Source organism: Paramisgurnus dabryanus, chromosome 11 (genome assembly GCF_030506205.2).
Source record: "Paramisgurnus dabryanus chromosome 11, PD_genome_1.1, whole genome shotgun sequence".
Taxonomy (NCBI): domain Eukaryota; kingdom Metazoa; phylum Chordata; class Actinopteri; order Cypriniformes; family Cobitidae; genus Paramisgurnus; species Paramisgurnus dabryanus.
Window position 1 is genome coordinate 3,817,959 of NC_133347.1, and position 16,357 is coordinate 3,834,315.

The 16,357-nt window shown below is 35.7% G+C and overlaps 1 protein-coding gene across 2 annotated transcripts; it reads right to left on the minus strand.

Annotated features, from left to right (window-relative positions):
- Nucleotides 1–1,507: 1,507 nt before the first annotated feature.
- Nucleotides 1,508–14,703, minus strand: cxxc1a (CXXC finger protein 1a). 2 transcript variants are annotated; one of them, XM_065248185.1, is made up of 16 exons: nucleotides 14,523–14,703; nucleotides 12,829–12,941; nucleotides 12,642–12,742; nucleotides 12,433–12,560; nucleotides 12,175–12,330; nucleotides 10,846–10,917; nucleotides 10,503–10,649; nucleotides 7,885–7,992; nucleotides 7,613–7,800; nucleotides 7,324–7,531; nucleotides 7,130–7,237; nucleotides 6,987–7,036; nucleotides 5,137–5,233; nucleotides 4,900–5,052; nucleotides 1,850–1,997; nucleotides 1,508–1,754 (listed from the first exon to the last, which is right to left on the minus strand). In XM_065248185.1, exons 1-15 carry the CDS (start codon nucleotides 14,523–14,525, stop codon nucleotides 1,851–1,853), a joined length of 1,779 nt encoding a protein of 592 aa, XP_065104257.1. In that variant the 5' UTR covers nucleotides 14,526–14,703; the 3' UTR covers nucleotides 1,508–1,754; nucleotide 1,850. The 2 variants fall into 2 exon arrangements, with proteins under 2 accessions (XP_065104257.1, XP_065104258.1); XM_065248186.2 differs by lacking the exon at nucleotides 10,846–10,917.
- Between the last annotated feature and the right edge of the window lie 1,654 nt (nucleotides 14,704–16,357).

The window sequence follows — 16,357 nt, forward strand, 5'->3', positions numbered from 1 at the left end:
GTGCATTTGATACACGTGTGCAAAGAAATTAAAATATGTATACAATTACTCAAACTATTTTCTCAAGCCCACAAAACTACGTAACGTACCACCAACCTTTGCTCACCTAACTTACTATATCTATGTGTGGATTTAACATCCATCGGTAGAGATCTGGCCAAAGTTATATTTAAAATAACATAATGTGCCCTAAGTTGCGTGGTTGCTGATCTGTACTTTACAGGAGCACAGTTTGTGGTGAGCATTAAATGTACGTTGCACAACTTTCCTTATGAACGACACAAATAGTCAGGAACACAAGTCATGAATCATTAAAAATCAAATTTCAAGGATTTTGAAAGAAACCATGTAAAAAATGTATAAAATCTCTGTCGGATTTCGCATCAAGATGAAGTCTTTGTGAGGAGCACGTACTGTACACATGGCAACAAAGGATGGGAAGAACATTGAAAAAATGTGGGGTATTTTAAAATCTTTTGGTCCGTGACCCAGTTGGCTTACTTACACTATGATCTAAAATTATTTACTGATGTGTTATGGTCTATATTTTATGGATAAGTATATACATTTTAATGCGTAGCAAAACAAAGTGCAAGTACTGCCGCGTGACGGAAGTGACTGTTGCACAGAGACAATGACACGCATCAGAAATAAAACCCGTCTTTACATTTAAGTTGTTTTTTTTTTTTTCGTTTTTTTCTCATCTAATGTTTCTAATAAAATTTATCTTATCATTAAATTATCACTTATTTGATTTATAATTCAGTGTATGGTCGCTAAACCCCTTCCCCTCGCAATGATTTGTGGGTAATATCAGCCATTAATTGTTTCTTGATTCGATATTATAAATCTTAAACGTTAACATATAGATTGTAAGTTTATTATTATTTGCATCATATTATTTTACATTATTCGCCCTTTAATATTTTTTCTTCACTTAATTTGTTGTACTACTTTGTTATTTTCATTAGTTTCTTCGTCTCAAAAAAAAAATCATAGCATAGCTCTTTTTATGATTGTCTAATCATTTTTAAATATAACAGAGTAAAAAAATCTTAAAGTGGTCTTGTGTTTCATGCCCCTATACCCCAACACAACTGAAACCACCAGAGGGTGCTAATCAAAAATTTGATCATTGTTAATAATTGGTGCAACAAACAACGTTTCACTAACTACTAAACCTGCGGTCCATCAGGAAAGGCTCATCCCTAAACCTTTGATGGATTTATGCTTTGAAAGGTGCAGGGGACCAAAATTGTTCCTTGGACCTCATATCTGGGTCATCTTGCCAAATTAATTGAAGAAAAGCCGTCATTACACAAATAATGATGGGAGTGAAGTGTCCATCGGGTGTAAACTTTCAAATCCTTTATTTCGAAAGGTTGACTACTTCGACGGCCATTTGGAATGACGCGTCAACACGGCGGCCATGATTGTTCTTACTCCAAAGTGCCCTTTGAATGTGGATTTACCCTGTCTGGAACACAACCTAAATAATGTTTACATCTTTAAACAGTCAATAGGGATTTCTTTTAATGCACACGTACATGGTTATCAGATTAATACAAAATCTAAAAGATGTGGGAACAAATATTCACCGTTACAGCACCAATTAAAGAGTGAAACTAAAGATTACATTTATGCAGAAACATGATGAGATTCGATTTACAGTTTCACAAGTCGATCAAACAACTGCTAAGACATGGACTCAAGACATATCTTCACAAACTTCAGCAGCAACTGTCAAAAGGATGCTGTAAAACATAAACACAACAAAGTGTTAAAAAATGTCTGTGTTATGGTTGAACATCATGGATGAATAGATGAAAAAAAAAAGAATAAAGGTAACCTTATCTGTCCTTGCTGGTTCTCAGGTCTGTGGTAATGGGGTCATGTTGAATGGTCTGGTGAAGCATGAGGGCCATGAGACCTGCACGGTTTGTCATAGCTGTTTTGACATTGCGCTCCTGCTCAAACAGTTCATCCAACTTGTACCACTGAAGGAGGAGATGAGTGTTTACAAACATTACAGTCGTTTAGAAATTTAAACTGGAGAATATATGGTCATCTAAATCATTTACAATTACATAATAACTACATTATGACTTTACCAGGTTTTCTTTGACCACTATCTCAAATATAATATATAATAATTCATCTTTTAAAGAATAAGTCTGTCGTCATTTACTCACACTCAGATCATTTAGTGTGGTTTCAAACCCATGTTTGAAAATTTTCTATAAAAAATAAATGTAGCTCATGAGCCATATTTTATCCATAACATTTTTCAGTTAAAAATAAATGAATTGCAATGATACGCTTATAGACAGTTTCATCAGACCTGTGTGCGTGGCCGCGGTTTTGCGCCTGGCCTAAAAATAACTTAATTTGACACAGTAACATTGACACAGTGTAAAAAAAGTCATTAAAGGATTAGTCAATTTTCTTAAAAAAAATCCAGATAATTTACTATCCACCATGTCATCCAAAATGTTGATGTCTTTCTTTGTTCAGTTGAGAAGAAATTATGTTTTTTTGAGGAAAACATTCCAGGATTTTTCTCATTTTAATGGACTTTAATGGGCCCCAACACTTAATAGTTTTAATGCAGTTTCAACGGACTTTCAGAGGACTCTAAACGATCCTAAACAAGGCATAAGAGTCTTATCTAACAAAACGATTGTCGAAGAAAAATAAAAAATATCCACTTTTAAACCACAACAAAGTGCGACCTCACACAATAAGTCATCACGTCAAGAGGTCAGGGAGGACGTATGCGAAACTACACTCCAGTGTTTACAAGTGTGGAGAAAGAGGACCGTTCCGACGTTGTTTTATGTCGAATGAAGCTAATTAATGTCTTTGTGTCAGTTTATTGTTTAAAATGGTCCGCAAATGTGCGTTTTATATATGCAACACTTGACCTTTCAACGTCATTACGCAATTACGTGAGGTCACGCTAGCGCGTCCCAGGACGGGATCTAGACGAAAAGCTGTGGTTTAAAAGTGCATATTTTTTATTTTTCTTGTCAAAAATGACAATCGTTTCGCTAGATAAGACTCTTATGTCTCGTTTGGGATCGTTTAGAGTCCATTAAAAGTGCAATTTTAAACTGCATTAAAACTGTTACGTGTTGGGGTCCATTAAAGTCCATTAAAATTAGAATTTTTTTTTCTCAAAAAACATAATTTCTTCTCAACTGAACAAAGAAAGACATCAACATTTTATTTTAAATGACATGGTGGTGAGTAAAATATCTGGATTTTTTTTAAGAAAATTGACAAATCCTTTAACATAATTTTATAAAATGTAACCCGGGCTGTCAAAATGAGTTGGAATGAGCACATTTTCAAAAATGAGTTGTTGATGAGTAGGAAGTCAGCTGACATTGGCTTAACTTAGAACTCTCTTCTATACGTTACACTATTACTACGCTCGCTAGTACGGTTTAATCTTAGCCGCTTTACTCTGCTTCTTATGTTGTCTACCGATTTTTCGGTGTTGTCTCCTGATTTTTGTAATGTAAAGCTGCTTCGAAACAATTATGAAAAGCGCTATATAAATAAAATTCTCTATTAAAAAACTTCAAAACGATGTATGATTTGTTGGAACATAATTATAATAATAATTTTATACAGTAACGTTAGCTCAGTGCAATGCTGCGTACACACCAAATGCAAAGCATCACGTTGCTCGCTCTAGATTACTCACAGGATTTAACTTTGTGTCATGAAAATTTTTCGCTTAACTTGAATATTTTAAACTTGCGCAAAGACGCGTTTGAGGCCAATAGCGCACGTTGTCGCGCCAATCGCACCACCTGATTCCTATCATTCAAATTGCCCCACGCGAGTTCGCATCTATTCGTGTCTCTGCGTTGACTATGTATGTAAGCTACTTGCGCAAATCATTGCATTCGCGTTTGGTGGGTACACACTATTATAGTTGATACGGTTTAGCTATGATTTGAACTAAGGTAATTTACTGGTTATTTATTTTGCTTGTTATTAAAATTAATCTACTCTAGAGGGACTCTGTTGTTATTGATTTTATCCGGAAGTTAAGTTTGGTCCACAAAAGCCGTTTTTTATGTTGTTTTAGGTCTATAACATTTATAAATTTGCTTGGTCGGGTTTCGCTGAAGGTTAGGGTTAATTATATACAGTATCTCACAAAAGTGAGTACACCCCTGACTTTTTAGCAACTATTTTAATAGTTATAAATATATTCAAATTTAATTTCTATAGTATTGTCCCTTGAGAAGATATACTAAAATAGTTGCAGAGATGGCGCCGGATAGGCAAAATTACGAATTGCAGCTTTACAGGGATAGTTCACCCAAAAATGAAAATTCTGTCATAATTTTCTAATCCTCATGCTGTTTAAAACCTGTATGAATAAATTTTTCTGATAAACACAAAAGAAGATACCACAACTGAGTGTAACCATTGACCTCCATAGTAGAAAAACAAATTATGTAAGTATTGTGATAAATGATGAAAAAGATATTTTAATAAATGATAATAAACACACAGTTAATGGTACCCATTGATTTTCATCGTATTTGTTTTTCCTACTATGGAAGTCAATGGTTATAATTAGCTGTGTGCTTCCCATCATTTATCAAAATATCTTCTTTTGATGTTCATCAAAAATGAAATTCATACAGGATGAGGATAAGAAAATTATAACAGAATTTACATTTTTGGGTGAACTATCCCTTTAAATCAATTATTAATGCGCCTTTTGTCTCTTTTGAAGCTTGACAACTTCATTCCCTGAGCAAAATGATTCAATTTCCCCTTTTGTTTTGTCACAGGACAAAGTCATACAGTTTTAGAAGAACATGTGTGTGTAGAAATGAGGACTGAATTTTAGGAAAGAGGTGGTGTACTGACCACTCGGACTCGCTCAAGGTCCACTTCAGCCCTGCGGAGTTTCTCCCAGCAGTAGTGTTTGTTACACTTGCGTTTGGACACCCTGCAGTACTCGCCGGTGGGCTCGAAAACATCACGGACCAGTGGGCATCCACAGACCTCGTCTGCAGGGACCTGCACAAGACCAGTTATGAAGAGCTTTCTTTAATACATCAAGATAAATGATGGTTTCTTTTTAATCAAATGAACAAAATGAACCTTCGGGTCTCTGGAGTGCTCTGGACAGAGAACCTGTAGCCTCTTACAGTAGGTTTTGCTCTGTGTATTGTAAACATCACAGAAGAGTCGCTCAGCACTACACAACAGAGGAAAAAGACAGGATAAAATGCAAGACAAAATAATTTGATTCAATTAGGCATTATTATTCATGTGTTATGTACATTTTATATTACAAATACATGAACATGTACATGCTATGTCTGCTAAGTTGACTTTGGAAAGTGTGTGTGTTTCTCTGTGTATGACTGTCAGTTTTGTTACATGATGTCAACACTGTAACTCCAGCTTGGTAACAGAGTTTGACAGTAACAGAAATGACACTGACAAATTTGGACAACAGGAAAAGTTTTAACATAAAATATTTCACTTTTTACATAAAAATTATATTGTTTTGGCCTGTAACATCTTGTGATCCTTGACAATGATTATCAAATTATTAAAATAATAACCATTCAAAAAAGCAGAAAGAATTTATGACTTTGGACACCAAATATACCTGCAATTATATAATCACATTATATAGTCTGTATTGTGATTTACAAAATAAATTATTTTCCACGCTTCATCTGCTCATGTTATAAAACGCTGTCTAACCATGTGTCATGAAGAGACCACTTTAATGATCAATTTGCAATGGATAAAATCCTATCAATCATTTTGTGTTGATTAACTCATTCCCCGCCAGCCTTTTTTGTGATTTTCACAAAACTTTCACAAAATGTTTTCCAGGAAATATTTCTTCAAAAAATATATATTAATATACAAATATATCAAAAGAAAGAACAGACCCTCTGCTTTCAAACAAACAATAAACAAAGACGTTTCATCCTATCTATATTTTTTTCTCTGCTTATAAACTCTTAAAGGAACAGTATGTAAGAAATGTATATCAATTAATCATAAAATGGCCCTGATATGTCACTAGACATTTAGAAATCATTTTCCTTTCAAATACTTATATCACTGACAACAGTGGTCTGGCCAGGATATTGTCATTTAAAAAGTGGAGTTGCAGCCCTAAACTGATGTTTATGTTGTCATGTTGTGTATTGGCCACCAGCTGTGTGTGATTGCAGTACCAGTTTTAGCCACAAGTTTTGTGATTGCAATACCAGTTTTGGCCACAATCCTACATACTGTTCCTTTAAATATGGGTATTTTTTTTTTAGCAAAAAGCTGAAATAATTACGGAGCCCCTAAGGGGACATGGAGCAAAAATTAAATAAAGTTTAGTGAAACTTTCATCTGCTCACGTGAAACCTTCATGTGCAGAATTTTTTTAAGTTTAGTTTCACGTGCGCAAGTGAAACTATCGCGTGCGCACGTGAAACTATTGCTAAAAACTAAAATTCTGCACATGAAGGTTTCGCGTGAGCAGATGAAAGTTTCACATGAGCACATGAAACTAAACTTTCAATTTTTTACTCCAATGTCACCTTAGGGGCTCTGTAAATAATTCCTTTTTTATTAAGGAATTTTGTTAGAGATCAGATTCACAACGATTATCGAAACATACACAGAGTTTAAAATTAGTAAATAATTTTTTGCTTCAGTTTTTTATAAATTGGGTAAGTGCGACATTACAGATTAACATACAAACTTATCAGGAACATCTTTTTATCATGCAAATGTTTTCTCTTAGATGACAAGCTAACTCGTCAAAGGCAGGAAAAAAGTTAATAATTAATTTTCTGTTTAACTAAAAAATGTCACATTGTTTAAAGTAAAACGTGTTCACAGCTATCAAAGTGAATATCTCCTGACAGTAAGGGTGGTTTAACTGAAAAATAATGTGTATTAATAATAAAGAAGTGAGTGTGTTGGCTTACCCCTCTATGCGTGTGGGATACATGGAGCCAAATGATGTTTGACTCTCATACTGTACAACAAAACATTTGATAAAAGACATTAACATCATTTAATCAAATGAATACATTGTTTAATGATCTATGATGACTCGAATTAAACACACCTTAGCGTAGCACCTTTCCATGTGACGCAGCGCCACCTTAGGGTTAACTGGGTGACTGCAGGACACACAGAAGATTTGCAGATCTGTGTCATCATCGCCCTCATTCACCTTTAAGAACCGGAAAAGATAGAGTAATGTCTGAATTGTAAAATCTGAATATGGTCATGATGGTTGTCATGGCGATGACCTCTCACCTCTTCATCATACTGCACGACCTGCTGTTTGGCTTTAGCGATGATGCCCTCCAGCTCTTGAAAGCGTTTCTCCATGTCACTGAGTTTCATGCGAGCCGACTGTTGCTCGCGACGGATTCGCTCCAGAAGTTTCTTCCCCTGTTCCTCAGCGATGCACGGACTCTGCTGCCACCGATGAATGCGCTCCGGCAGGATCTCACAGATGCGACTGGCAAGATAAGAAAAACGAGAATGCTTAGAGTCTATAGGGTCAGATTATAGCAGAACAACAGTATATTTACAGTCTTACTTGGCAGCGAGCTTCATACCGCAGTCATCAGAGCAGTATTTAGAGTTGGCACGTGCAGCTTCAACACATCTGGGTCCGAGACATTGTCTGGCCCCTCCGGTGTCTCGAACTTCTGCCCGCTCGCTGTGTCTCACCTTGTCCCGATGCTTCTGTTTGGGTTTGTGCTTTCGGGGCTTATTCTCTTCTTTCTGACAAACGAAAACAAAGAGGTAACGTCGATTTATTTCTCAGCACAATAATTCAGCAATTCAAGTATTTATGTAAATCTTTACCTTTTTTTCAGATCGCTTTTCTCTTCTTTTGACATGTTTGACCTTCACGGCCCGCTTTCTCCGAGCCGAATCAACGTACGAACCGTCGTCGTCATCGCTGTTCCAACCCTGAAGAAAACACAAAACATAATTCAGACCACACGTCACATACTTCAAACATTGTATATTGACTTAACGTCTCTAAAACATTGTGAAAGATCAATGGGAGAAAATGCAAAATAGACACAGGGTTCCAACTCGAAATCAAATGTCAAATTCCCTGACTTTCACTAACTAAAAAGCTGAATTTCCATGACCAATGTCCACAATGCCGTGAGCCTGGATAATCTAGTGTACACCTTAAATTTATAAAAATGTAGCTTAACTCTTTCCCCGCCATTGACGAGTTATCTTGTCAATCCGCAATACCGCCATTAATCCACTTCCGCAACTTATAAAACCCGGAAGTATCACCCTACGGCAAACAGCTGTATGTCCGTCTAACTTTTGAAGATCGCTTTGAATCTGATCTCTATCAAAAGTCCTCAAAAAAATGGAATTATCTCAGCTTTTTGCCCAAAATTTGGTGTTTTTGAAGAAACCTACACATATTTGAGGGGTGAAAAAAAGAGAACTAATGAAAATAGGATGAAACTTTTTTTTAAGCAGAGGGTCTGTTCTTTCATTTAATATATTGTATGTTTATATTTTTAAGGAAGAGCATTTTCTGGTAGGCATTAAACTTTTATGAAAATCATGAAAAATGCTGGCGGGGAAAGAATTAAATGCGTAAAATGAATAAACAGTGCCAATAAACAGCTGTTTAAATTGTAGAAGCTTGGACCCGGAAATGGTATTCTTTACGTCACAAGTTTACAAGCGGATTACATTTTGCTAAATGTTGCCTACAATCCGTGTGTTTGTTGTAGTAAAATTTAAAGCAACAAACAAAAATCCCTAATATTCCATGAGTTGGTAAAAAAAAAAAACCTTTAAAGACCTTTAAAGAGCACCTATTTCATTGCTAAAAATCAACGTTATTTTGCGTATTTGGTATAAAACAATGTGTTTGCGTGGTTTATGGTAAAAAAAACACATTATTTTTCACATACCGTACATTTTTGTAGCTCCAGATTTCACTCTCTTCCTGAAACTTATTGATCTGAAAAGGTCTGTGTCCCTGATTGGCCAGCTAATCTGTACATCGTGATTGGCCTGAATACCTCTGACGTCAGCAGGAAATGTGACGCTCCTTATATAGTAGTTTTTGTTGGGTATATTACTGATCATATACTGTATTAATATTATATTAAGCCTAAGGCCTATTGCTTTTACACAAGGCTATAAGACACCCAGTTAAACTTTCGTTTTATGAGAAAAGGTCGAAACGACCGATAAACAAGACGACGTCATTTTAGATTAGTTAACTTTCGTTTTCTCAGTTTCCTAATTAAAAGAGACCAGGTGCGATCCTACGACTATACCCCGACTGTTCTCGCCGCGGTTATTATGAGAAAAGGTCGACATAACCGATAAACAAGAGGACGTCATTTTAGATTAGTTAACTTTCGTTTTCTCAGTTTCCTAATTAAAAGAGATCAGGTGCAATCCTGTGACTATACCCTGATTATTTTCGCTACAATTATTTTGAGAAACAAGGTCGAAATAACCGACAAACAGACTACGTCATTTTAAGATTTGAGAAGTCCAGCTGTATATGTCATTTTAGATATGAAGAAGGATTCAGCTGCACATCAAACAAATAAATTAATGGCAAAACAAGACCAATTAGAAGAGTATACGTCATCTTAGATAAAAAGCGTTTGATCTTACTGTATAAAATATGGAGTCAGAGAGGTACGAATAGGAAGGCTGGGGATGGTTTTTTGAATGCATGCTAGTGTAATTCTTTGATCATCTGAACTTTGTTGGCTCGAGCAAATAAAGTAATTTTTGTTTGGCACCTGGAACCTTTGTCTCCTGAGTATTTTTTCTTATGAAGATTCAAGCTAAGACTTTTTGCCACAACACTTACCATGTTTGAAAGATTCGCTCACAATGCAATATTGACAGAAATTAACTTATGATAATGTTGTTCATGTCCACGACAACAATCCCAAGAGGGAAACGGTTGCCAGTTGTAGTCCAAGAAAAGAGATTTACATTGGAGACAATAACTTCCGGCATCGTTTAATTTGGGGTTTGTACCTTTTGCATATTGTTAACATGTACTAATACACACTTACACAATAAAGGAAATTTAAAAACGTATATCGGACAATAGGTGCTCTTTAAAAATGTATATGATATTCCAGAAATTCCATGACCTGTGGGAACCCTGCAGACATCTCTGCTTTCAATCAAAAAAGCCATACCTCCATGTACTCCATCCTAGACTATGTTCATAATATACTTTTGAATGAAGTATTACTTCTTACATTCAAATACGGAAATAAATTTAGATAAATTTGAATAACTTTTCATGTACTCCATTCTAAAAAAAACTGCCATGCTTTTCTTATTCTTTGTTTTTTTTTTGTAAAGCTCATCTGAAGCTGCTTTGGCACAATGAAAAATTCTAAAAAGGGAAATGTGAATAAAATTAAGTTGAATTAAAATGATGTTGGTGTATGGGGTACCGTGCTGTGATCTCCGTACTGGCCAGCACAGTACTGTTGGTAGAGCTCCAGCTCACTTTCACTGTAGTCCTCAGACAATGGACCATCTTGATACTGATCTCTACCCCTAGACATGGAGTATTCCTCATCCTTAACTCGCAACATTTTCTGCAACAGAACAATTATAGCTGGTATTGTGGTTAAAGCGCTGGGCGAGTAATCCATTCCCATCAAGACACTCAACCCCAGTTTCTTACCTTGAAAAAAATACATTTAGCATGACTAAAATCATGAGTACTTAAAAACAATATTGATTCAAACAGGAACCATTTGGTAAAAAAAAATATACATTATGTATACATGCCAGAGATTGAAAATTGGGTGTCAGATCTGAGACTTGACTTCTAAGCATTTGACTCGAGACCTGATTCAGACTCTAGGAAAATGACATTTTAAAAATATAAGAAATTAATTGGGTTGCAAATGGGTTAGAAATGATGAATATGTCTGCAAAATGGTGAATATGTACATTTGTGACCCTGTCTGTGAAATTCAGGCTAAAGTCTCTCTAATGATGAGATTTGGTACATGATATTACTCTTTTAATATTTGACATGGCCAAGTCAATGTTAAAGATATAAAGAATATATTTGTACAATATGTATGATGATTTTATCACAAGAAATGACTTAAACCCCGTAACTGGCGCTGTCGCGTGAGCGGGATACCCGAGTTTACCCTAATATTTTGCATGTTAATTTTAATCTATCATGATAAACTATATATCGTTTGAAAGGTCTAATGCTGTGTTCACACCAGCCACGGTAGATGCATCAAGCGCAAGTGATTTTAATGTTAAGTCAATGTGAAGACGCGTTGACATGCGTCTATAAGTCTTGCAGCGCGAATCATTCTAGATTTGAGCGTTGCCGCTGGAAACGCGCGAGTTGAAAAATTTTAACTTTTGCAGAAAAAACGTGCCGCGTTAACCAATCAGGAGCTTGCTCTAGTAGTGACGTGATTACAGGAAGCGAGCGGAGTCGCGGAAGCCCCTCCCATGACACAAATTTTCACGTGAATGTCTCAATGACTAGAATTTCACCCGCGGCTTTCACGCGCAAATGAAGCGAGTAAACTCAAAACATTCAAGCAGCAAACCAGACGCGGTAGACACAAATTTGACGCCTCAAACGTGAACCCACGGTTATAATGTAGTTTTCATATTTCGAAATGTAATAATGCAGTGACAGTAATTTACTAATTTGTGACAAGAGTATGCAGCAAACCGTTGACACCTAGTGGCCATTGTTGGTAAAACACAAACCTAATTGTTTGGTGATAATTTTATGTATAAAATATATACTTTATTGGTTAATTTTTATTTATTACAATAAATGTAAAGTGCTATAACAATTTTTATATTTCATATTTTCACCTCCAGACACTTCAGTGAAAATCTTTTAAGTGTCTTTAAAATAAGACTAAGATTAGGCTTTTAGACAAAAAAAGGGTTATTAAATTAAGATAAGAGTTATATTAATTTGAAGGTGTACATCACCTTTTCACCCCCCACCCCCACTTAAAAAGGGCTGCACCAGTTTAGGGGTTTCAATTTGGTTTTCACAGACTTAGTCACAAATCCTTTTTTATTTGAGTAACATGTATTTTTCTATATTATGAAGATGAAACTCACCCTAGCGCGCACTTCACACTGTCTCAGGCGACACTTTTGCCTGATCCTGTTTGGGCCACCAAACTTCTTCATGTCTTTACAAAAGTCGCATTGTCCACAGTCTTCTGTGCGCATGCAGGGTTCACATTCACCACACATGCGAGCGGAGCGCTTAATCTGCAGCCCAAACCCAAATCCACCCCATAGTCAGAGGTTAACACACGATACACTCACATACACTGGTAAAGAGGTCAGTTTGTATAAGTCACAATTTCTCACCCGTGATCCGCGTCGCCCATCTGTCTTGAAATCCGGAGTGTCTGGTTGGCTATCGGTTCGGTCAGGCTCGGCTTCTTTTTCCCGGCTTTTCTTGGGACGATATTCGATCTCCAAGGACTCATCTTTACCTGGACCGCACCACATACCGTTCAAGGTTGCATTTAACGGTACAGAGTAAAATTGAAAAAAAAAAAAAGAAATGTTCTTACTTCGACACTTTTCACAGTACCAGGCACGGATGGTTTTCGCCATCTTCTCTGATATATGAACGCAATCGCCATGAAACCACTCGCTGCACTTCTCACAACCACTGTGTACAAGGAGAGAAAAATAGATTTTGACATAACGAAAGTAAATGATGCATTCAAACACCCAACGCACAAAAATGCATCTTACATCATAAAGCAGTTGATATCTGGTTTACGACAAACACAGTAGACAGGTGCATTTGTCCGGTCCAGACTCATCTTTGGTCCTGGAGGTTGATCAAAATCTGAAACCTCGCTATCCTGCAACATGAAAGAGAAACAAACAGTGGGTTCGGTTTTAACATGACCACATCAACGACAAATCTGTGCACTTCCTGTTACACAGTCTACGGCATGTGACATTCTGCAAATTGTCTGCTGATATGCTGTAATGTTCACATATTATGCATAATGTCACTTTTTAATAACAAGTGTGCATACCTAGCAATTCTTTATTTTTTACTTGTTGCTTCATTGTATGTAACATATTGATGTACCCTACCCTTTTTTATTCTTCTTAAAACAATGTACAGATAAATAGTGAAAATTTATAACAACAACAACAACAAAAATACAAAACAGAACAACCAGGGGGAAGATATAAGTCATATAAGTTAAATGTGTTGATCATAAATCGAATTAGAGGACATCAAAAAAGGAAAAGAATTACAGACAAACATAGTTTTTAAGGCGTTTTTATGCTCAAACATTTTGATTGAAGTGAAGTATTTTTCAGACTCTTTCATAAAAACAAGAAAAAGAGGTTTCACATTCAAATATTTAGATTTGTAAATGTTAAACTTAGCAAGTAACAATATCAGATTGATAATAAAAAAATGTATCTCTTTTAGATTCATCATAAACTTTAAAAGCTAGTACCACATTCTTCCAAAACAACATACATTCATCATACATTTCTTTCCTAATAAATCCTAAAACATCTTGCCAAAATATCTTACTAAATAAATGTCCTTCTTCAATTGTTTTAAAGGGTACATATATTGAAAATCTGTCTTTTTCCATGTTTAAGTGCTATAATTGGGCCCCTATCAACTTAGAAAATGTGAAAAAGATCAACCCAGTAACTTAGTTTTGGTAAACCATTCTCTTCAAGCATGTGAAAAAAATAGGTCATTGTAATTTGGCTCCCCTTGTGATGTCAGAAGGGGATAATATAACCCCTTAATCTGCACTATGCAACCACGTCACTGCCATTTAGTGCAGAGATCAGCTCATTTGCATTTTAAAGGACACACCCAAAACGGCACATTTTTTCCCACTCCTACAAAGTGGCAATTTGAACATGTTATAATAAATTATCTATATGATATTTTGAGCTAGAACTTCATATGTCATAATCTGGGCTGGGACCCCAAAGTTTTATTTGACATCTTAAAAAAGTCTTGTGAAATGTTCTCTTTAAAAAGTGGTTTGCAGAGTAACACTTATGGATTATTTTAAAATACATTTCTTTTCTTCTATTGGTTAAGAAATAAATGTGTGGACTGTTCCAGCAGATATTGTCTACAGCATTATTTCAATAAGCAGTCACAGATGGCAAAATAATGGCGCCTCTCAAATAAAACAAGTACACCTGAAGAGATTGAACCCATAACTGTTGACAATTCTTTGGGAGGAACAGGAAACTGAAAATGATCTAAAAATTCCTTATATGAGAATAAAAACCTTTAGAATTGATTAATTGACTAACTAACTAAATATTTTTATCAAACTAATTCTGAAAAATATTGATGTACCCTTGTAATGCCATCTTCAATGTACCATGACATCCCTACTGAGATTTTTCGTATTGGTAAACATCCGGTTGAAATACTCACTTACCATCACCGATTTGTCTCAATTAAAATCCAGAAAGAATGTATATTATCCCGATAAAGTAGATCGTCTGAAATAAACACAGTTGTGCAGTTATAAACGTAACATTCCGCTGCTTTTGTTTTAACAGCGGAGTCTCACAACAACAACAGTTACTTCCGCTTCCTCTGATTCTTCTTCTACGGGTTTGATACACAATAATCAACTGCTGCCACCTGCTGGGCATGTGTGTAAATGACGTTCGCCGACGCTGATGTGTCTACTTCGGTATTTCACAAACGTGTACTTTACAAACTTTAAATTTATTCCAAGTTTTACTTTGCTACATTTGCTATCTTTTAGTCAAATACATACTTTTGATTATGCACAATAATCTCTTACTTTTTTAAGTTTGTTTTATTGCGTAGCATAAAATATTGGTTTGGTGTGGTATCTGAACTTAAGTTTACACCAGTTTTTTGTCATAAATACACAGAATATACATATTTACACAACTTTACAAAAATTAAAAATAGGTAATATTTGCTTGACAACAAAGTGACAAATTTAGGCAAAAGTGACAGAGTAGAGATCACTATAATTATTTTATCGCACATTAATGTGTGTTGACAAGTCTGGTAAACTACTAAAATGACAAGCGTTTCAATTTTTTCCCAAGAACCAAATTATATTCGTAGTTTAATATATTTTTTCTATTCTTTATAGATTGAATGAGTGCGCTTACTTTATTTTTAAATAAAGATTCGCTCACAATGTCAAACCACGTTAGGCACGTTAGAATGTTGAAAAGATGATTCAGATAATGAATATTATATGCTTATAATTCTGCTTTTATGAGATAATGTTATGTTTTAGTATTCGTGCTGCAAATAAATCATCTTATAAAAGAAAATCAATGGTTTAGGTGTGTTAAATTTGTTGTTACGCAGCGCAGGAAGGATGTCGTGAGCGCTCACACACGCGCTTCAGAGCAGACGCAACTCGCGCAGGGGCGGGTTTATCATGGTTCTGGCTAGAGGGGATACAGCTACGGCCAAATTCCGTAAGATGTTGGGTTTGTTGTGGGGATTAGGATGAAAACAGCGGTTCTGGGTAGATAAAATACAGCTGTACGGCATAATCCCGTGAAATTTTGGATTTATGGTTAGGTTTGGGGTAGGATTAGGATGAAAACAGGCAGCGCTCATCCGTCAAGATTTCACGAGATTTTGGCCGTAGATGTATCTCTTCTAGCCACAACCATTTATCATTTTCACATGACTTTATCAACAGGGCTTCAATCAATAGTTTTGAGGGGGACCAATAATGCAGCTACAATTTTACTTTTAATAATTTATGGAGATTTTATGTCTGGTTAAAGTAGATTTTTAAGTTGTTCAAAGCACGACATTTAAACTTAACTTTAAACCTAGCTAGGTAACGTATTTATTAATGACTCGGCATCACATTAAATAGAAAAGAATCACTTCACCCTATGTTCAAAGTGAATAAAATAACATTGACTGGAGAACAGACTGGAGTTCGGTCCACAACTAGGCTGTTCGACTTCAAGAGGCCCCCCAAGAAACGACAGGCGGATGACGTCAAAATACCACGAGAGCGATTCGAGAAACCATACAGAGAAGTCTAATTTCGACTCGCTCTCGCGGTACTTTGACGTCATCCGCTTGTCAGTTCTTAAAGTTGAACAAGCCTAGTTTTTGCTTCCGTCAGGATCAAACCACTGAGAGAGGGGGATCAATGTTTCTAAACATAAAATGCATTAGCCTAGTCTGGGTTTCTATTGCTTTACTACATAAATATTTTCAGTATTTAATATTTAATATATTTCTTAAAATACA